Raw genomic sequence first — 22,138 nt, 5'->3', positions numbered from 1 at the left:
ACGGAAAGAGATTTGAACTACAATTTTGCAAATAACATAGAAAATTTCAAGTAGCGATTTAATGTCATGTTAGATAATGTCATATGGAAACATATCCATCCGCAAAAGAATTAACTGACCTAGTAAAATTTTTTCTGTAGCAGCTGAGCTATATCAGCCAAGATTCCCAAAGAGAGGCAGAACCAGTAGGAGGTAGATGTAGTTTTATATGATACAGATAGACAAGGGTCTATAAATATATTCAGCTGTCCCTAGAGATCTACAGGTGTATAGATCGATATATGTGTATAGCAGCATATCCATATCCACATACACAGGGAGAACACTGACCTAAGTGACTGTGGGGCTGAGCTGGCGGGTCCTAACTCCACAGGCAGACCTCCAGGAAGGGCAGGCTGGCCCACAGCCTGGCTGTTGTTCCCAGACAGACTCTCTTCTTCTTGGGGAAACCTCAGTTCTGCTATGAAAACCTTTCAACAGATTGAATCAGGCACACCTAGATTATCCAGGATCCTCTCTGTTTCCTAAAACAAATTGAGTATGGATGTTATAGGCTTACAAAATATCTCCACAGAAGCAGCCAGATTAGTGTTTGACTGAAGAATTGGGGACTGTAGTCTAGCCAAGTTGACTTCGAAAGCTAACATCATAGGAGCTAAGATGATACAGTCCATATAGATTGCTTTCTAATTAACTCTAATAAGGGATAGAGTTGAGGGAACCAAAATTGTAAGTGTGTATTACTTTTATAATTTTTAAAGGCTTTCATTTTTTTTTTTACTACAGAAATTGATGGCATTTATCAGATATCTCAAGAGAGAACAACGCAAGAAAAGTAGACTACATAAATGTGTGGCAGTCCCTTCTATTCAATTAGTATTCACTTAGAAGGCATCTTCAGCAAATGTGAGACCACAGTTAGTTAAGAGCAAATCCCTAGGTAAATTGCAGCTTTCTGCATATCGGTTAGAACAAGATTCATGTGTCCCAGGCGAGGGATATACAAAGTCAGCAGACCGAATGTGAAAATGTTGGAGCCAGATCTGTCTTCTCAAGCTCTTTCTCTAGAAATATCTGTGCCGCTGGCAGTGTTTGAAGACTGTCCCAAAACATTATCTTGGGAGCATCTGCCCATGCCGGAGGTCCCCGACCTTCCTCTGTTTGTCATGCCCTTAGAGACTCAGTAGGTTTTCATGGTGTTCCTAGGCCAAAAGAAATGTGGTTTTGTTTATCAAATACTTAGGTCTAAGCAGTTTTGTGTATTAAATACTTAGATCCAAGTAACACAATAAGAATGAATGCCTTAGCAACTTAATAGCCATTTGAAAAGATAGTTCACAGAAATTGAAAGAAAAACGATTTTTATTTCATTCCTAAATAACTGCATCTCCTGTAGCAAACAGATGTTCGTTCACATGCTAGTTGTTTTTCTATCACAATAACCAAAAACCCATCTTTGCAAAGATATGTCATCAAAAGAAGGAGAGCACAAGCCACGATAACATCATGAACTACCGTGCGTTAGTAGTTCACGTAGCATCCAACAGATAGTATCACTGTAATTTCCTCAAAGATGTAAAATTTCCCACTGCACCCCTGAGAGCCTGTTATGCCCCAGAGTACCTTGGTGCACAGTTTGGGAACTGAGGGGTCTAAACATTTGTACAAGCTCCCGTTTGAATTCTGAATAACACGATTAAAAACTTGAACATTTTCAAGATCAAACCAGACTTTCTAGATATTTCCCCATTTTGTATGAGACAGATTCAAGTTATTTACCTAGGAGGCCCCACTGCATGGCATCTCTAAATTTAAGTCATACTTTCTGCATAGAAGCAAATTAACAAGCACATTAGTGTTAAATCATCCCCAGCGTATTCTTGCAGCTTCCGCTTGCCTTTTGCCAGGCTGAAATGGCGAGGCCTTCATTTCTGTGCTCTTCCCTTTCTGTTATTTTTTCAGTCCATTCTTTGTAGTACAGTGTGAAAGGGAAGTTAATGTCTTTGTGTCAGGAAAGGCCTATTTATTCTGACAAACTGATCAACCTCCAGGGTGTTCCTCTACCATGAAACTGATTTTATATCTCATCCACTAGCTAATAAGATGTGAAGCGTTTTCCCTGTCACGCCGAGAGATCAGACTTGCTTCCATAGAAAGCGGTGGGATGAAATCACACAGCAAGCTCTTCTCGGTGACTGAAGCACGCAGTCTACGTTTTTCCAACATGAGCACGTAAGAGCAGAGCAATGGCTCTGAGGCAAACCCACAGATGAGCGGAGACATTAATAAAAAAAAAAAATGGTTTTAATCTGAAATGGAAGCCCTGAGATGCACTTCATTCGCCGTTCCCTGGATCGGCTTTCGGTTCAGGGAAAATGAAAATGCCAGGAATTAAAACCTGATTGCATTGGCGAATTGCCTAAAGACATCCTGACATACAGCCCTCTCCCACCAATCTGAATCTTTAAATAAAGTTTACATCCTACAAACTTGAGATCAGGCTCTTTGCTGTGAGAAGAAGTAAGACTACAGTATCCTGAAATTAATGGATAGAAGGTAGATTGTATCGTATCTAAAGAGACCTTTTCCTTATAAAATACTTGCCTTTTCTAGTTTGGTATGTGCTGAGATTAAGACGATTTTCAGACGAGGGGTTAAAACAAGAAATTGGATGTGGGGAAGGAGGGAAATCTGTTTCCGTGGTGAAGACAGCACGAAGGAAAATTGCCTTGGACGGGCTGCTTTTGAGGCAAGGAGGGATGACGATGTACTGGGGCATAAAGCTGGACTTCTCTGTATCCTGTTTGTGATTTTGTTTATCAGTTCACATCAGTCTTATCTGAAGCAAAATTGTGCCAACTTCCTGGCTCATGCTATAGAAGAGTCATTTGAGAACTTTAAGCATCCAGAACTTTCTTGAGTCTTCCAGATTCTCAGTGCCATTACTATATCGGTTATCGATTGCTGGGTAAAAAACACCAAAAAACTTAGTGACTTAAAACAGCAACAATCTTGTTCCTGTTTTGCTTTATATTCTCTTCCCCCCCACAAAGCTGTAATTTGGGCAGTGTCCCGTAAAGCCAATGTGTCTCTGTTCCACACGGGGTCACCTGGGCCAACTCATCCAGGGGCTGGAAGATCCCCTGGAAACATGGCTCAGACGTACGGCTGGCAAGTTGGTGCTGGCCGTCTGCACTCAGCCAATTCTCTTGGCCAAGGGCTTTGGTTCCTCTGTACATGAGCCTCTCATGAGCCACTCACATGAGAGGAAGCTGCCAGTTTCTTAAGGCCTGGGCCCAGAAAGCGGCACACCATCACTTCCACCATGTGCTATTGGTCAAGTAGTGAGCACATCCGTATCTAAGCAGAAGAGACATCAAACCCACCTCTCCATGGGAGGAATACCCGCTCATCCGGGGCCGATGCTATAAAATCACCACCACTGCCCACACACCATACTCATTAATCACACTGGTTCTCTTGTGACACCTGTTTCTCTCCAGCGAGGTAGAGAATGTTTGCTGAAAGGAACCTGTTTTCTAGTAAAGCAACTCCTTCTTCAGTTGTGAAATGGGGTCGGGGAAAAGCAGTCCCTGGCCGTTATCTGTGTAACAGTTAGAACATCTTGTGTACCACTTAGCACGTATGATCTCACCTACCTCTTCCAGTGATCAGAGGAGATAGTTACCAGTGTTATCCTGGGTTTCCAAGGATAACTGAGGCCCAGGTGACAAGGTGGCTTCCCAAGGTATCTCCGTGGACAGGCGATGGGATGATGACTTCAATCCCATGTGTCTGACTGCAGAACCCACACCCTTAGCCACAACCTCTAGAGCATGGCGGGTGACGGTGAAGTAGTTCTAGAAGGGTCTACTGATGCCAGATGCTAGCAGGACAGCCTCCTTTTCCAGCATTCACTTGCATAGATTCCTTACCTGCAGATGAAAGGTAGAGGGCGGTTGGTTGGTCCCCAGATCTCGTCCATTCCCTGGAGCACTATCACCAGGTGAGGAGATCCTCTCCAGACTAAGCATTGGCTTCCTACAGCCACCATAACAAAGCACCCTGGACTGGGGGCCTCAAACAACAAAAACTCTTGAAGAAAACTGTAAGAAACAGTCCTGCAGATTAGAAGCCCCAGAACAAGCCCCTTGGTTTCTACTGAGGCCTCTCTCCTTGACTTGCAGACAGCCACATTCTCACTGTGTCCTTGTGTCTCTCAGCCCCTGTGTGTGTCTGTGTCCTAATCTCCTCTCATAAAGACCAGTCATGTAAGATGAGGGCCACTCTAATGACTTCATTTTACCTTACTCACCTCTTCAAAGACCCTATTTCCAAATGCAATCACACCCTGAGGTCCTGGGTGTCAAGACTTCACCGTATGAATTTTCAGGGGACACCATTTATTTCTTCTTTCCATTATAGGCTGTCATTGCAAAACCAAGTCCATTAATATGAACATAGAAATCCACTATGTATGTAAACAGATACCAGATGTGAAATTCTTTATTTTTAAGTTTATTTATGTATTTTGAGAGAGAGAGAGAGAGAGAGAGAGAGAGAGAGAGAAAGAGAGAGAGAACAAGCAGGGGAGGGGCAGAGAGAGAGGATCCCAAGCAGGCTCTGCACTGTCAGCTCAGAGTCCGATGTGGGGCTGGAACTCACAGACCATGAGATCATGACCTGAGCCAAAACCAAGAGTCAGACACTCAACCAACTGAGCCATCCAGGCGCCCCTAGATGTGACATTCTTGAATAACGTCACTTCCCTCGGAGCCTAACACCAAAAACACTTTACTACAGATATTTATCTGCATTGTTATCTTTTCTGCCAGACTGGAAACATCTCGAAGAAAGGAAACATGACTCATGCATCCTTGAAACCCTGCTATAGTGCTTGGAACATTGTTTAGTAAAGAATTAACAATACCATCAAAATATAACTTTATTTCCTCTTTGCAAAAAGTGATCTGGCTCAGAAGCCATCACACACGTCAGAGGAATGAATCCAGTGAGCTTGGAAAAGGGAAAACATGTTATGTCCAGATGCAGCCCACAAGCCCGTCCCTAACACATGTGTGTTCTTCTGCAGTTCGTCTTTTGCCGGGACTGTAAGGAAGCGTACCATGAAGGTGAATGCAGCACCCTGTTTGAAGCCTCAGGAGCAGTTTCTCAGGTACAGTGACCTCTTCCTGCCATAAAACAGGGCTCAGGATATGGAGGAGAGACAAGAGCTGCTTCCTGAAGCCCAGGGAGGGTTTCAGTCTTTAAAAAAAATAGTTTCAAACAGAGAGGTTGGCAAACCACAAGAGACTCTTAAATACAGAGAACAAACTGAGGGTTGATGGGGCGGGGGGGAGAGAGGGAAATGGGTGATGGGCATTGAGGAGGGCACTTGCTGGGATGAGCACTGGGAGCGATGAATCATGGGAATCTACCCCTGAAACCAAGAGCACACTGTATACACTGTATGTTAGCTAACTTGACAATAAATTATATTTAAAAATTGTAAGATGATAAGATAAGATGATAAGATAAGATAAGATAAGATAAGATAAGATAAGATAAGATAAGATAAGATATAAACCCCAAACCAGACTAAGTAGCCAACAACCATGGGATGTGGCTCTGGCTACTCCACCCTCAAAGTCCTTCCAGAACCATCCACCTCCTCAGGGTAGGGCTGTAGATGGCCATCGGGATATGTCCATACTTTCATAAGAGTTTTTCCCTAGGGGTATATGCAATAGGGAAAAGGAAAATAGCGTGATGAGAGGAGACTTTAGAGGAACAAACAATTTAACAATTTCCAAATCAGATCAAGCAATATTAACCCTACATTTATATCTTTTTTTTCAAAAATGTCTTGTTTAAAATCTTTGGTGAAACTATGATATGCATAGAAGTATTATATGATGCAAGAATATTACTGTTTTTTAGCAACATCATGAACTATGCTAAATTGTATTTCAGTCTTGATTAGGTAAAGAATGTGTTTACTGAGCCTTACTCTCCAATCTGCTATATCAGGCTTAGGGAAATGCAAATACATTTTCTTTTATTTATTAATTATGATCAATCAAACCTCAGAGGAAAGGAGTAAAATTTCAGCACAGTTGATGAATTTACTCATTATTTTTCTACTGATATAGATGTTAACAAGGTTTTAAACATTAAACCTATCCGGATAAATCTTTTAGTTACTTTATTGACAGGAACCTCAGAAACAGACATAGAAATTTCAGAACACTTCAATTTTACAGTAGAAAAATTTAAATATCTGAATGTTCTGGGGTACCTGGGTGGCTCAGTGGGTTAAGCGTCTGACTTCAGCTCAGGTCATGATCTCACAGTTCATGAGTTCGAGCCCTGCATCGCATCGTGCACTCGGCTGTTACCACGTGACCCTGCTTCAGATCTCTCCCTCTCTCTCTCTGCCCCTCCCCCACTTGCACTCTCTCTCGAAAACAATAAACATCAAAAAAAATCATCAAAATGTCTGAATATTCTAAAATCAGAGCATAAAGAAGTGTATCTTTGTAAGGCATTATGTGGATTTATTTACTAATATTAGCACAACCAAATAAACATAATTAGTGAACTCAGGTCTTCTTATCAGCTTCTAAAATGTTGGCTATGAGCCTATGGGGAGATTTAGATCTGAACTGCCATTTCTGCAACAGAGGCAGCAAATGCTCTTTCTGTTGATTTTATTTTAGCTCAGGGGCATTCAAATACCAGCTCACTGCATACTGATGTCAGGAATAATATTAATCCTGAGACTCCCCTGCCTCAGGACCATGGTAGCCCAGAAGAGCTAGCCTAGACTGAGGCTCTAAGAAATGGGTTTGGTCTGGCAACTTATATCCCTGGGCTCCTATGACCGCAAACATGCACAAAGCCTTCTAAGAAGTGATACCTTAATGTCCACTTATTGCAAAACAGTAGAAATAGGGTGAAGAAAAGAACACATTAACCTATAGTTGCCCAAGTGCGAGACGCACTAGATAATCCCCTTCATTATTCATTCAAGAACTAACCAATCTTGGTGTTAAAGATTGAGGTAGCCCTCCTCCCCCCCCCCAAATTTTTAAACTATTAAAGCATTAATGTTCAATTCAGGAAAGTGGGAGAAAGAAAGTTAGAGCTGGGCTGAAGCATAGATGACCAGTACCTAGAGGCCTGTGTCTGCAAGGACCACCCATTAGCAAACATTAAGTCCAGCATTTGTATGCACCAGACATCCTGCGGGAAAACTGCAGATAAGTATTTCTTTTCAGTATATTGTGCAGATAAGCACATGAGGGAGTCATAGGGGAGACTTACAGAAAAATATATAATAATAGTAATGTGCTACAACAAAGTTCAGGAAATCTTTAGCTTTGCATAACACTTCCCCAGAAAAGTCATAGAAGGTGGGTAAGAGCGTCAAAAGGACAGTGGGAGAAGGATGATAAAGAACATTCCAGCAAAAACACTGCATGGACAAAGATACAGAGGCAAAAATTTTATCTGGTGCACAGATATTTCATAGATGTTTGCTGAATGATTGTGGCTTCTGAAAAGAAAAATACATTCTTTCATTTATTCAACGAATATGTATTAAACACCTATAATCCGTTAGACTTTATGCTAGGCTCTGGGGATAAAGTACCTGCTGTCACAGAGGTGAGATGGTTGGCTGCACCAACAGTCATTATGACAGGAATTCAGAAGAAGAATCGTTAATTCAGGACAGAGATGTGCAGGAAAGAATCCAAGAAGAGATAGCTCTGAAATAAGACGTCCCTGAAATGAGGCTCCTCCCTGCCTTGTTCACACTCCTAGGCAAACCTCATATTCCCCTTATTTGAAAACAAAGCAAATTGACCAACCAAACTGGAAGAGCCTGTCCATCCACTGTTGTCTGAGAACAGAAGGCAACTTCTTGGGGTTTTGCTGCCCTTTTTCCATACATCCGATTTATTCAGGTCCTACAGGAAAGAGAATTCAGCTCAGATGGGCACATGAAGAGACTTTAACTGAAAGGTCATGGATGGCCTACAGACGTGGGGAAAGGTCACAAGAGCCCCAAACAATGTGGAGGGCCTCAAAGTGCAGCATCAGTGAGGAGCCATGAGCCCCTAACTCTGAAGGGACAAGAGGAGGGAATGGTGTCACACAGGGAATAATCCTGTGAGCTGGAGCCACGGAGGCGGGGCCTCTTGGCAGGAGGTGTAATCACAGAGGGTCCAGCATTGACAGAGGTAGGCCCCCAGCAGGAAGAGAATGAAGGGACATCTCCATTTCTCTCTCCCATCCTCTGATCTCTTGCTAATGTCTCCCATTGGCCACACCCAACCGAAAGTCAGCCTCGAGGCGTCTGAGGGACACAGCCTGTCCTAACGAGCCAGCCTTCCAGGTGCAGAAGAGGGGAGGGGAAAGAATGCAGAATGACGAGTGCATTCCTATGATCTGATTTACCACGTCTCCAAAACCTCTTGATTTCAATCGTAGCTCCTCCTGGGCCTGGAAAGAAATGAACCAAATGAACTATTTCATCAAACTAAAAGACCCAATTCCATTCACTAAGAGAAAGGAGGACTTCTATTCTAATAGGGCCAGCTTGTTTTCTGTTCCTATATTTCGCTCAAATGGGAGTGATCTCCAGGTGGATCACCTCTGCAATTCCACAGACACGAAATCTTTGAAAGAGGACATGCTACACATCCAACCACAGAAATCTAATTGCAGCTTCCTTCTTGGGACTGAAGGCTTTGGATGCAGCCTCATGGATAAAGTCTTCTAATACAAACAAAATACTCTCATTAACCCTCTTCACATTTCCTTCTAGTTCAATTCACTTGTAAGGTGTTTCCTTTCAGCATTTGTGGCCACTGTCCACTGCTCTCCCTTGAAAGCTGAGTGGTTTCTGGACTTTGATATTACATTACCCAGCCAGGCAAGCCCATGTCTCCCGGGGCCCAGTCAGGCTTTTTCCATCAGTTGGGCTGCTTGACCCTAAACTTAATGCACTTTTTGATTAATGCAATAATTTTTTTAAAGCAAACTCAAAAATTGGTTTTAAATTGGTTTTAAAATATTGAACACACTTTAGGTCAAAACTGCTGGGCATTTGGGAAATCAGTGACAGAAGATCGATCCGTCACAAGCTAATGAGAGTCCAGTCCCATTTGCTTTTCCTTGTTCTTGCCTGGTTGTTCTCCTCCCCGTGCTCCGTCCCCTTCCACAAATTCCCTCTGGAGGCTTTCTAATAAGTAAACACTTGCTCTTGCAAACCACAGAAATTGATTCATTTCCCCCAGTGGTTCTAAGTAGTAGCTGTTACTCTCCCTATTCAACAGGAAGGCAAACTGAGATTTCTAGATTTTTAACGGCATTATCCAAAGACACAAAGGAAATCATTTTCAGTGGCATCACCTGATCAAAGTAACAGTGAGCACTCTTTCTGAGTAATAAATCTACAGTGTCTAAAGGGAGTGTGCCTATCCCTTCCTGCCAAGCTCCTACTCAACCTTCAAGACCCAGATCACACATCACCTGCTGCATGAACCCATCTGCCCACGCTACAACCTCCTTGAAGCTTTCAGACAACTGTACATACTTCTGTGACACATTCATCACACTGAAATATTGTTTCCCTGTCTCTTCACTAAAATTATGAGCTTTGCTAATGCAAGGTTTGTACCTATTTTATAACCCCCAGTGCCTAGGATGCCTAAGATATAGTAGGTTCTCTATATAGATATAGTAGGTATAGTAGGTGCTTGTTGAAAGAATGACAACTCCTTCCTTCATCCCCAACCCTCCCTTCTCACCATGAAGCTGGGCAAGCACTCTACAAGAATGAGTGGAGAGGAGTCATCCAAGATGGTGACATAGGAGGATCCTGAGCTCCCAACCCCCATAGATGCATCAAACCTGGAGTAATGCCCTCTGAAAAAGATCTAAAAACTGGCCAAGTGACTCCTGTCTATCAGATGAATGAGAAAATACCCACATCAAAATGGGGAGGCTGAGACACATTCTTGTCATGAACCCCACTACTGGCACTGTGCCATTCAGGATGAAAGCCCCAACCCCCTGCTTCTCGCAGAGTAGCAAAGGGTTTTGACCCCACATCTAGCACCCCCACTGTTAAGACTGGGTGCCAAACACCTGGCTCTGCAGCCAACAAGGCTGATAATAATGAGACCCACAAGACTATAGCAAACACAGAAGCAATTCCTACAGGGGCACACCACAAGCCCCACATCTATCCCCACAGGACTCAGCACAGAGGGAGGCAAAACTGCCCACCTTCCAGCCTTTCCGTGAAGGAGGTTTGCCTGCATACTTTGAAAGCTGCTGTCTCTGGACCAGGCTTCTAATTTAGCAGGCACTAGCAGTTGGCTGCCTTCCTCCCCAAAGACCAGGGAAGCAAGAGGACACCTCTCTCACCTTCTCCCTCGCATCCACCACAAGGTACCTGTGTCCTCTTGGAAGGAGCTTGTGAGCACATCTGCACCCTAACTTTCATGGCCCAAGGGATGGGGCTCTGATCCCTGGCTCTGAGAGCCAAAGAGACTTCCATTCAGGAGTCCCACAGGACTATAGCAAACAAAGAAGCGCTTCTTGGCTGGCTATCCCCCCAGAGCCCAGCACAGAGGAAGCAGGCAAAAAACACTATCTCCCATCTTTCCCTGAAAGGGATTTATCAAAATACTTTAAAAGTTGCCACCCAAGAGCCAGGCTTCTATTTTAGCGGGCATCTAAGGACTGGCTGCACTCTTCCCCAGAGACAAGGGAAGCCAGCAGATGCCTTCCCCACCCTCTCCCTTCAGCTTGCTCCAATAATAGAACCAAGTTGCCAGTAACTCTTTGGAAGGAGCTTGTACATACATCTGGCACCCCAGTTTTTACAGCTTCCACCTGAAAGATGGGCACTTAGATTTATCGCCTGGCTTCAATAGCCAAGGGAGTTTGCATTCACAATTCCTACAAGACTATAGCAAACAAAGAAATAGTTTGTAACAGGTGCAGGAGCACCACCACCACTCTGTGGCTGTATACCTGGGCTCAATGTGGAGGGAGCAAGCAAAAACATTCATCTCCCAGATTCTCCCTGGAAAGGGACTTAACTAACTACCTACTTTCCCATCTGCTGCCTGAGGGTCCCACTTCTAATCAGCCTGCATCTAGATGCCGAATGCAGTCCTCCCCTTCAGTATCCTGACAGGTCTCGACATAGCCTCAACTACTGGAAGCTGCTAAGAACAAAGAAGGAGACCTGGACAATCACAAAAACTTCAGAGACAGCTAGGAGCTTGGGCCGAGTTAATTGGTGAGGCTCATCTCCTGCATGAGAACTCTGTTAAGACTGGGAGAGGTGGCTGTTTAATGCACAAAAACCAACACAGAGAATCAAGGAAAATCAATGGAGGAATATGTTCCAAACAAAAGAACAAGGTAAATCTCCAGAAACAAATCTTAGTGAAACAGAGATAAGTGATTTATCTGATAAAGAGTTCAAAATAACAGTCATGAAGATGCTCACCAAGGTCAAGAGACCAAAGCATGAACAAAACAGAATTCCAACAGAGAGACATAAAATATAAGAAAGTACCAAACAGAAGTTACAGAGCTGAAGAATACAATAACTGACCTGAAAAAATACACTAGACAGATTCAACAGCAGGCTAGATGAAGTGGAAGAAAGTCAGTAAGCTCAAAGACAGGCCAGTGGAACTCATCCAATCAGGGCAGCAAAAAGAAAAAAGAATTTTAAAAATGAAGATAGCATGAAGGACTTACGGGACACTATCAAGGAGACTAATATCCAAATTATAGGGGTCCAAGGAGAAGAAGAGAGAAAGAGTCAGAACGCTTATACAAAGAAATAATAGCTGAAAACCTCTCTAACCTGGGGCAAGAAACAGACATCCAAAACCAAGAAGTCCAAAATGTACTAAATGAGATCTAAAGATATCCACATAGAGACACATTGTAATTAAATTGTCAAAAGTTAAAGACAAGAAGAGAATTTTAAGAGCAGCAAGAGAAAAGCAACTTGTTATGTACAAGGGAATCCCCATAGGACTGTCAGCAGATTTTTCAGCAGAAACTGCCAGCCAGAAGGGAGTGGAGTGATATATTCAAAGTACTGAAAGAAAAAAACTGCCACCCAAGAATTCTCTACATAGCAAAGTTGTCCTTTATAATTGAAGGAGAGAGATGCTTGGGTGGCACAGTCATTTAAGCATCCTCCTCTTGATTTCAGCTCAAGTCATGATCTCACAGTTTATGAGTTCAAGCCCCACATTGGGCTCTGCACTGCCCTTCTCCCACTTGTTCTCTCTAAATAAATAAGTACATAAATACATAAATACATACATACATAAACAAACTTTTAAAATTTTTAAAATAAAATAAAAAGAATTGAAAGAGAGGTAGAGTTTTCCAGACAAACAAAAGTTGTAGAAGTTCATGACCATGAGACCAATCTTAGAAAAAATATTAAAGGGAGTTCTTCAAGCTGAAATGAAAAGCCTACATCAAGAAACAACAACAATCTCAAATAAACAATCTAACTTTACACGTTAAGGAGCTAGAAAAGTACAAGCAAACTAAGCCTGGGGTGCCTGGGTGGCTCTTAACTAGAGTCTGACTTTGGCTCAGGTCATTATGTCATGGCTCGTGAGTTCAAGCCCCACTGAGCTGACAGCTTAGAGCCTGGAGCCTGCTTCAGATTCTGTGTCTCCCCCTCTCCCTGCCCCTCCCCTGCTCACTCGCTTACTCTCAAAAATAAGTAATAAAAATTTTTTTTAATTAAAAAAAAACTGAACCCAATGAGAGTGGAGAAAAGGAAATAACAAAGATCAAAATAAATGACATATAGACTAAAAAGATAATAGAAAAACATTAAAATTAGAAGCTGGGTTGTTTTTTAAAAGATAAATTGGCAAGCCTTTACTAGGATTAGCAAGAAATAAAGTTCTCAAATAAAATCAGAAGAGAGACAAGACATTACAACTGATCCCATAAAAATACAAAGGATCATGGAACTACTATGTACAACTATACATGAACAAATCAGACAATCTAGAAGAAATGGAGAAAAAAACATACAACCTACCAAGACTGAATCATGCAGAAACAGAAAATCTGAACAGACCAATTACAAGAAAGAAGATTGAATTAGTGATCAAAAACCTCCCAACAAACAAAAGTCCAAGATCAGATGGCTTCAGTGGCAACTTCTAACAAACATTTGAAGAATTAACACTGATTATTCTCAAACACTTCCAAAAAATAGAAAAGAAATAATTTCAAATTCATTTTACAAGGTCAGCATTATCCTATGCCAAATCCAGACAAGGACATTATAAGAAAAGAAAATTATAGACCAATAGCCCTGATGAGCATAGATCCATAAATCCTCAACAAAATATTAGCAAATTCAATTCCACAATGCATTAAAAGGATCCTACACCATTGTCAAGTAGATTTATTCCAGGAATGCAAGTATGGTTCAACATCCACCAATCAATATAATGTGTCACATTAACAACGAAGGATAAATATCATATGATCATCTCAATAGGTGCAGAAAAAGCATTCGACAAAATTTAACATCCATTCCTGATTAAAAACTCTCAATAAACTGTGTATAGAGAGAACGGACTTCAACATAATAAAGGCCATATATGAGAAACTCACAGCTAATCATATGCAATGGTAAAAAGCTGAAAGTTCTTTTTCTAAGATCAGGGACATGATAAGGATGCCCATCACTTTTATTCAGCCTAGTACCGGAAGTCCTATCCAGAGCAATTAACCAAGAAAAATAAATAAAAGGCATCCAAATAGGAAAGGAAGAAGTAGCATCTCTATGTGCAGATGGCATGACACCATATACAGAAAATCCTAAAGATTGTGCCAAAAAGCTGTTAGAACTAACAATTTCAGCCAAGTTGCAGGATATAAAATCAACATGCAAAATCAGACACACAAATGGCCAAAAAGTGCATGAAAAGTTGCTCAACATCATTCATCATCAGGGAAACGCAGATCAAAACCACAACGAGACACCACTGCACACCTGTTAGGAGGGCTAGTCTCAAAAAGACAGGACACAAGAAGTGCCAGTGAGGACGTGAAGGAAAGGAAACCCTTGCCGGTGGGAAAGTAAACCGGCATAACCACCATGTAAAGCAGAATAGAGGTTCCCCAGGCAATTAAAATGAGGACCACTGTATGATCCAGCACTTTCACTTCTGAGTATATATTCAAAGGATATAAAGTCAATATCTCAAAGAGATATCTGCACTCTCGTGTTCCTAGCAGTACTATTCACAATAGCCAAGATTATGGAAACAAGCTAAGTGTCTGTCAACAGATAAAAGGATATATGTGGAATGTTACTCAGCCTTTAAAAAAGAAGGCAAGTCTGTCATTTACAACAATGTGGATGAAACTGGAGGGCGTTATGCTAAGTGAAATAAGCCAGATAAAGACAAATACTTCATGGTATCACATGTATGTGGAATCAAAAAAAAAATGTCAAACTCACAGAAACAGAGAGTAGAAAAGTGATTGTCAGGGAAACATAAGATACAAACTTCCAACTATAAGATGAATAAGGACTAATGATCTCATGTATAACCTGGTGACTATCATTGACAGCGCTGTATTTTGTAGTTGAAATTTGCCAAGCGAATAGAACTAAAATGCTCTCTCTCTCTCTCTCTTTCTTTCTCTCATACACACACACACACACACACACACACAGCACTGTGTGAGGTCATAGATGTGTTAACTCAATGCAGACAATGCTTGCCCAATGTATGATATATCACATCGTCACGTTGTATACTTTAAATATCTTACAGTCTGGTTTTTCTATCATACCTCAATAAAGCTGAAAAGAGAACCATTATGTAGATAAATTTTCAGATGGAAAATATTTTTCAGAGCAAAATCTGACACACTCATGTCTTTTCAAAGGCAAAAAATTCTAGCTACTTTCTTTCATAATTAGGAAAAAATTAGGAAAGCAGGGAAAAAAAGCTCACTCTAAAATGCTCAATGAACTTTGTTTTATATAACAAAACAAAATAAATCATTTAAAATTTTTAAAAAGAATGGGCAGTAACTTCAGGGTTGGCTTTTGTCCTGGCCATCTTTTGAATTGTAAGAGAAAATAAGATTGCCCACAGCAAACTACACTGTTCCCTCCATCTACCTCCTAAATTAGAAGAATAAACCTCCAATTTGCCTGGGATAAAAATAATAATGTACACTCGTATAGTACTTATTTACAAAGCACTTCCTTTTTTTATTTAAAATGTTTTAATGTTTATTTATTTTTGAGAGAGAGAGAAACAGAGCACAAGCAGGGGAGGGGCAGGGAGAGAGGGAGACACAGAATCCGAAGCAGGCTCCGGGCTCTGAGCTATCAGCACAAAGCCCAATGCGGGGCTAGAACCCACGAATGGTGAGATCATGACCTGAGCTGAAGTCGGACGCTGAACCGACCGAGCCACCCAGACGCCCCTACAAAGCACTTTCAAATACACCATCTCATTTCGAGCCTCTTGACAACATTATACCACATACTTAGATCGTAGGCAAGGCACAGGGAGAGAGACAGAGACACCCAGGGTCATGGAGTTGACAATCAATAGTTCTAACTGGTGTCACGCTGCATGTTGAAAAGGGGATATGTGTAGGCTATTGTTGGCTTGTGAGATGTTATACCAGGGTGGCACTCATAGTAGTATACATTAGATTAGATTCATGGACTTTCCCATGTGTTGATAAGGATGAAGACACATTTTACTTCTCTTCTAGCTTTCCTTTAAAACAAATACAGCAAGAAAAAATCACATTAAAATAACTCTCTGCAAACACAATTGCACTTAGCCTATGTCGGAGGAGGGGAGGGAGTGGGGTGGTCTGTGCAAAATTGGAAGCACATGGCTCCAGCCAATTTGGCCAAGTAGAAATGGGGGGCCAACATTACCAGATTTTCCAAATTGATTAATTTTTCGGTAGTTCGAAACTCATGTGTTTATGTTAAATATCTTTATTTTTAAGTGTTGAGAGCTAACTCCATAAAAATTAAACACATCTATCTACAGGTAGAATTTTGTCTCCAGCCTTTGTGTTACACCTGTTACATGACTTGGAATTTTATTTTGACTGTCTTAATTCCTCATAATCAATAAAAATGAGAAAAAAGAGGGATACCCAGTAAATACTTATATAAAATCTACTCTGTACCATTAAGACTACAGGTATTTTGGATACAGCATGAAACAAAATAGAGCACCCCCCCAATCTTATGCAGTTTATACTCTAGTGACATAAAAAAAAGCTAACAATTAAAATATCGTATGCTGAGAGGCAGAATCGGGAAGTTGGGGATGCTATAACGTTTAGTCTTCTGAGACGTTCAAGGAATTGGTCACAGGAAGAAATGAGATCTGAGATGGAAAAGACGAGCTGGGGCGATCCTTCAGAGTTGCTCTGCATCCCAGAGGGGCCAGGCTTTCGCACCCCTTTCGTCCCCAATGGTCCAGGCCCCTAGTTTCATACCATACTAAAGCCACAACTACCGAACTTGACCGTTTGCTATTGAAAGGATTGCTGCTTAGACCAGCCCCACAGGTCAGGAGTGTGCCAGGGAGCTTTTTTCCAAATGGTGCATTACTTTCGGCTGCAGGGCCCTAGATGCCATCACCGTGAATCACTGTGATTGCAATAAACTCCGCGCGACGTCTTTTCCCGCCACGGAAACCTTGCGTACCCTGGCTCCATGGCAGAGACTGTTTGCATAGCCCTTTGCAGCTCTGGACCCCCTCCAAGCGGCCAGTGCTCATCTGCCACCAGTAGGCCCCCTTTGTGGCCACCACCTGCTGGGTCTCTACCTCCACCACCTCTCCGCCCCCCATTTTAGAATTTGTGTTCTAGGACCACTCCTAGTACCAACTGTCATAGGTCAGGTTCCCAGGGAAACAGTCCCTGAGACTTGCACCCAGAAGGGACTTGGGAAGCACTGTCAGGAACAGCCCCTTAGGAGAAAAAGAGGGGGTGTTGGAGGTAGGGTCCGTGGACCTTGGCAATGAGAGAAGCGGCAGTTCTGGTCAATGCCTGGATTTCTAACTTGGGCGGAGGGTGGTGCCCTTACCTGGAGGAGGAAACACTGGAGGAAGAGCAGAGAGTGTGCAGGGACAGAGCCCTCACTTTGGACGTCTGAGCACAGGTGAACAGCCCGCCAAGGAACGGATGCATAGAGCGCCTTAGAGCGGATGCGGAGGCGGGAGCCAAGGATAAGCCACAAGATTAATAGTGTCCAGTCGCTGGCCCCCCAGCCACGATCCCTACCCCAGCCCCCTAGGGTTTACAGCCAGGGCTGGGAGGGGGCCTCCCTGTGGTGGAGAATGAGACAAGGAGGCTCTGGAGAGGCTGGAGTCCTGGATATATTTTGCCTCTGTATCTCATCGCCCTCATCTCTCGGCCATTTACTACTTCTGCACAAGTGCCGCCCCAGAACTGGGAACCGGATGAAACTTACTCTCCCCGAGGTGCAGGTCCCGGTTATTTAGGAGTGTAGTTCGGAATCACGTGTTGGTTTAGGCAAAACAGCCTGATTGATCACCACCTCCCTGAAGCCCTAGGGTCTGGACGTACAGCCTCATGGCCTCGCGGATGCGAATGGCCTCGCAGACGCGAACGGCTGGGATGCATCTGCGGTCTATGCAGGTGCGTCCCAGCGTGTCACTCCTGGAAAGTTGCTGAGGAGGGGCCTTCCCCTCCCCCAGCCCTCAGTAGCCCATTTCCCCAGTGCTCAGCACATGAAAGGTAGGCTCTGGGGGAGCGGGGCTGGTACACTGAAGAACGGGCTCCGGTTTTCTCCATTTCCAGGCAAGTCACCCAAATTCTAACAGCATTTTTTCCTCATCTGCCACATGGGGCCAGCAAGCTCTACTGCGCTATAAATAATGAAATGAGAATGTATGTGAATCATTTTATAAGTTGTAAAGTACTACAAAATGGTCAAACTTGGGCTTTGGGTATTTTTAAGGCAGAATGCTAAAAATACCAGGCATTACAGAGAAAGAAAATGAAAGACAACACCAGAGGCCAAATGAAGGCGTGCACACACACTGGGCATGCACACACACACACACACACACACACACACACACTCTTACACGACCGGGAGGCAGACCCTTACCACACAGACTATGTCCCTGTCTCTCCAAGGACCCTCCTGTCCTTCAGACTCTTTCCTTCTCGTCTGGGGCTGTCACTGTAGGAAGAGCCCACACTGAGCCCGGATGCAGCACTTCCTGGGGCTCAGCCCCTCCCATGGGGCCTCTCCCCTCCTCTCCAGAAGCCGCCCCAGCCCCTTCCCGCCTGGTGTCCACACTGGGGGACACAATTCTCCAGGCTACCTGAGCTCTCATACCCCAGCCCCAGCCAGACAGCTGCCCGGAGTCCCCGACCTTCCCTGGGCTCTGGAACACCTCCGGGAGCAGGGCAGGCTCGCCTGAACAGGGGGCTACCTCTAGGGTGCTGGATCCGGGAGGGGCTGGGATGGAATCCTGGCCAGTTTGCTAGAAAAGGGCCAAATATGGGGCGCCTGGGTGGCGCAGTCGGTTAAGCGTCCGACATCAGCCGGGTCACGGTCTCGCGGTCCGTGAGTTCGAGCCCCGCGTCGGGCTCTGGGCTGATGGCTCAGAGCCTGGAGCCTGTTTCCGATTCTGTGTCTCCCTCTCTCTCTGCCCCTCCCCCGTTCATGCTCTGTCTCTCTCTGTCCCAAAAATAAATAAAAAACGTTGAAAAAAAAATTAAAAAAAAAAAAAAAGAAAAGGGCCAAATGTAAACTCTTCACCCTCATTTGCAAGTCTGCATCTTGTGTGACAGACAGAAACTCACACATGCACACATCCCATGTACTCACCACACACCCCCATGTGCACATCCCACACACACATCCACCACACAACACCCCAGCCCCCTAAACACACTACGCATGCATCAGACTCCCGACATACACACCTCTCACCCCCGCAAACACCCACACACACCCCCACATACCCATATAGCACACGCCGCCCCCACCCCCCACACACACACACCACAACGCATCCCACATATCCCACACGCCCCACATACACCATGCACCCCACAGACACACACACCCCAGAGACTATTTTATCTCCACCCAGGAGAACAAGCCCAGGCCAGCCCGCCTGGATTTCCTCTCCAGCAAGAGGGAAGCACCTGCAGAGCTCCTCTGTTCCACCAGATGGCGCTACATCCTTAAGGGAGCCGGTATTTTGCAAGAACCCGTGGCCACCTGCAAAGGACCGGGAAATGAGGACCCTTTGCCACTTTCTCCACGGCCCCCCGGGGCCAGGAGGACCAGAGGACGGGTCCCACGGGAGAGCTGACTACCGGCTCCCGTAAATCCTTCACTCGTTGATAGATGAGAAACGAGGAGAGATAGGTGTTGTCATCCGCAGGAGGCTTGTTGACCACTCGTGGGGAAAATGGTTCATCTGCTCTGCCCGATCACCTCCGTGCAAACCAAGCAGGTGCCGAATGCGAGCACGAAGGGGGGCAGCACGCTTCAGGTGCTCCTGCTCTTTGCCCAGTTTTCATGTCCTTTTCCTGTGTAAGAACCACTTGTGCCGCTCGTCTGCCTGGCCTTATTCCGTGAGGAATCCCAGGCAAGGCAAAATGGCTTTGTAGTCCAACGGATCTGGTCTCGAAAAAGTCGCAGCCATGACAGGCTGTTGCGGTTACTTTCCATGACCGTGACGCTTAGCTGGGCAGTGGAGCCCCACTGCTTGGTCAGACGCTGGTCTAGTTGCTGCCGTGAAGGTATTGATTTAGGTCAAGGCCACATTTCTAGGTATTTGTTTATTTCTTCCGTAAAGGGGATGCCCGAAACGCAGGTGGGCCTCATCCAATCAGTTGAGGGTCTTCAGAGCAAAGACTGAGGTTTTTCAGATAGGAAGGAATTCTGCCTCAAGACTGTAACAGAAACTCTGCCCAAGTTCCCAGGCGGCCAGCCTGTGATACAAGTACTGAACTGGCCAGCTCAAACAATCCCATGAGCCAATTCCTTAAAATAAATCCGTATAGGGGCGCCTGGGTGGCGCAGTCGGTTAAGCGTCCGACTTCAGCCAGGTCATGATCTCGCGGTCTGTGAGTTCGAGCCCCGCGTCAGGCTCTGGGCTGATGGCTCGGAGCCTGGAGCCTGTTTCCGATTCTGTGTCTCCCTCTCTCTCTGCCCCTCCCCCGTTCATGCTCTGTCTCTCTCTGTCCCAAAAAAAATAAATAAACGTTGAAAAAAAAAATTTAAAAAAAATAAAATAAATCTGTATATTACATATTACATGTTACATGTTACATATTATATATACATATCCTATTCATTCTGTTTCCCTGGGGAACCTTGACGGAGACGTTAGTTGTAGTAATTTATTAAGTGAACCGTGTAATCTCTCAAAGCTATGCTTCCCTCGTCTGTAATATGATGTTGTAAAACCAGGCAGATTTCTTGAAATAACGAATGCGTGATGCCTAGCTCGGAGCCTGACAAATCACAGTGCAAGCTGGATGAGGTCATTCTTTCCGCATCCATCCCCATCCCTACAGGATTACATAAGATGGGGGGGACTTTGGGGCCACATGCCCTGAATCCATTCTGTCTGCGGACCGCAGTGCATACATTCTGCTAGCGGCTTCTCAGAGGCTGGTCCACGGAACCTCAGCATGAACGTCACCCAGGGATGTGTTAAATCCCAAGCTCTCGGGCCCCACCCCACACCTGCTTCAGAGACAAGGTTGGCACTTTTGGGGGAGGATGTGTGGCAGTCTGTGTTTCAGGGAGCCGACCAGGTGATGCCAACGCATCAGAAGAGGACGACTCTTCTGCTAACGTAAGCTCCACACGACAGGGACATTTTGGTTTGCTGTCATCTCTTGTGTTTCCTAGTGCATCTCTAGAACCTGGGACAGTGCCTGGTACATCGTGGGCACCCAACACTTGCTTACTGAATGAATAGATCTCTGTGTCGCCCTAAGAAAAATAATGGTCTGCTTTGTACCAGCATAGCCTCACTTTGCACAGAGCACAAGCTATGTGCTCTGCCCTGGCTTCCCCTTTGTATTAGTGGTGCTCCCATATTCAAACTCCTGTCTATGTTGATAATTCTAGTAATTACTTACCTAACCCAGCCATGACCTACAGATCTTCGTTATCAAAAATACAAGTTAGGGGCTCCTGGGCAGCTCCGTCAGTTAAGCGTCCAGTTAAGCTCAGGTCATGATCTCACGGTTTGTGGGTTCGAGCCCCGCGTTGGGCTCTGTGCTGACGGCTCGGAGCCTGGAGCCTGCTCCGGATTCTGTGTCTCCCTCTCTCTCTGCCCCTGCCCCCCTCTTAAAAATAAACATTAAAAAAAATTCTTCTAAATTTCATTTTAAAGTGTGGCCTGTGAAATTTAGAACTTAGTGATGAGAGTGCAGCCTAGTAGCCTATACAGCCTTCGGCCAGACACTCTATTACGTATTAGTACTCCAACGAGTTCTTTCCAAATATATGTGTATGTGCAATCTACATCTATATCTGTAGATATATAATAAATATATAGAAATTAATTCTAAACTATTTATTTTCTAATTTGAAATTGTGTAATATTAATAATAATGTGTATATGTATTCCCCCCAAAGAGACAGCAATAGTTTTTAAAACGTGAGAACAAAAACAATTTTGTTGACATCCTTGTGCCTGAAAGGTACTGCAGTATTCTGACTCACCAGCAGGGGGCGGGCCGCTCACAAGAAGTGGTCGTCAAGGAGAACATCCGTTAGACTTTGCTGGGACTCTGGGAAAGTTGGGAGGGCCGCTGTCTGCAGAGGTGGGAGTTGTCAGTAAGGAGGTGGCAAGGGACGTTACCTGGGCATTCGATTTTGATGAGAAAAGTGATGACACTTCAAAGCTGGCATTCACCTGCAAACATTCCCATCTGAACCGAACCAACTATGTTTTCGGTGATTAATGACAATCTAATCCTTTTTGGTTTTTTGTTTTGTTTTTATTTATTTTTGGGACAGAGAGAGACAGAGCATGAACGGGGG

General features: G+C 44.1%; 1 protein-coding gene and 1 long non-coding RNA gene across 3 annotated transcripts in view; one reads left to right on the top strand and one right to left on the bottom strand.

Moving 5' to 3' along the window:
• PRKN (parkin RBR E3 ubiquitin protein ligase) overlaps nt 1-22,138 on the top strand; it is a 1,351,707-nt gene that overhangs the window by 1,307,372 nt on the left and 22,197 nt on the right. For both annotated transcript variants that reach the window (XM_030316747.1, XM_030316746.1), the window contains exon 10: nt 5,093-5,176. In XM_030316747.1, the coding sequence (XP_030172607.1) occupies nt 5,093-5,176 (84 nt within the window). The remainder of the gene's footprint in view (nt 1-5,092; nt 5,177-22,138) is intronic.
• On the bottom strand, nt 1,345-18,292 carry LOC115514619. Its single transcript, XR_003969050.1, has 5 exons — nt 18,221-18,292; nt 8,464-8,508; nt 7,875-7,973; nt 3,660-3,935; nt 1,345-2,964 (listed from the first exon to the last, which is right to left on the bottom strand). It is a non-coding gene; the product is annotated as an uncharacterized LOC115514619 (long non-coding RNA).

This window comes from Lynx canadensis, chromosome B2 (assembly GCF_007474595.2).
Source record: "Lynx canadensis isolate LIC74 chromosome B2, mLynCan4.pri.v2, whole genome shotgun sequence".
NCBI classification, from domain to species: Eukaryota; Metazoa; Chordata; class Mammalia; order Carnivora; family Felidae; genus Lynx; species Lynx canadensis.
This window is presented reverse-complemented; position numbering and strand designations above follow the sequence as displayed.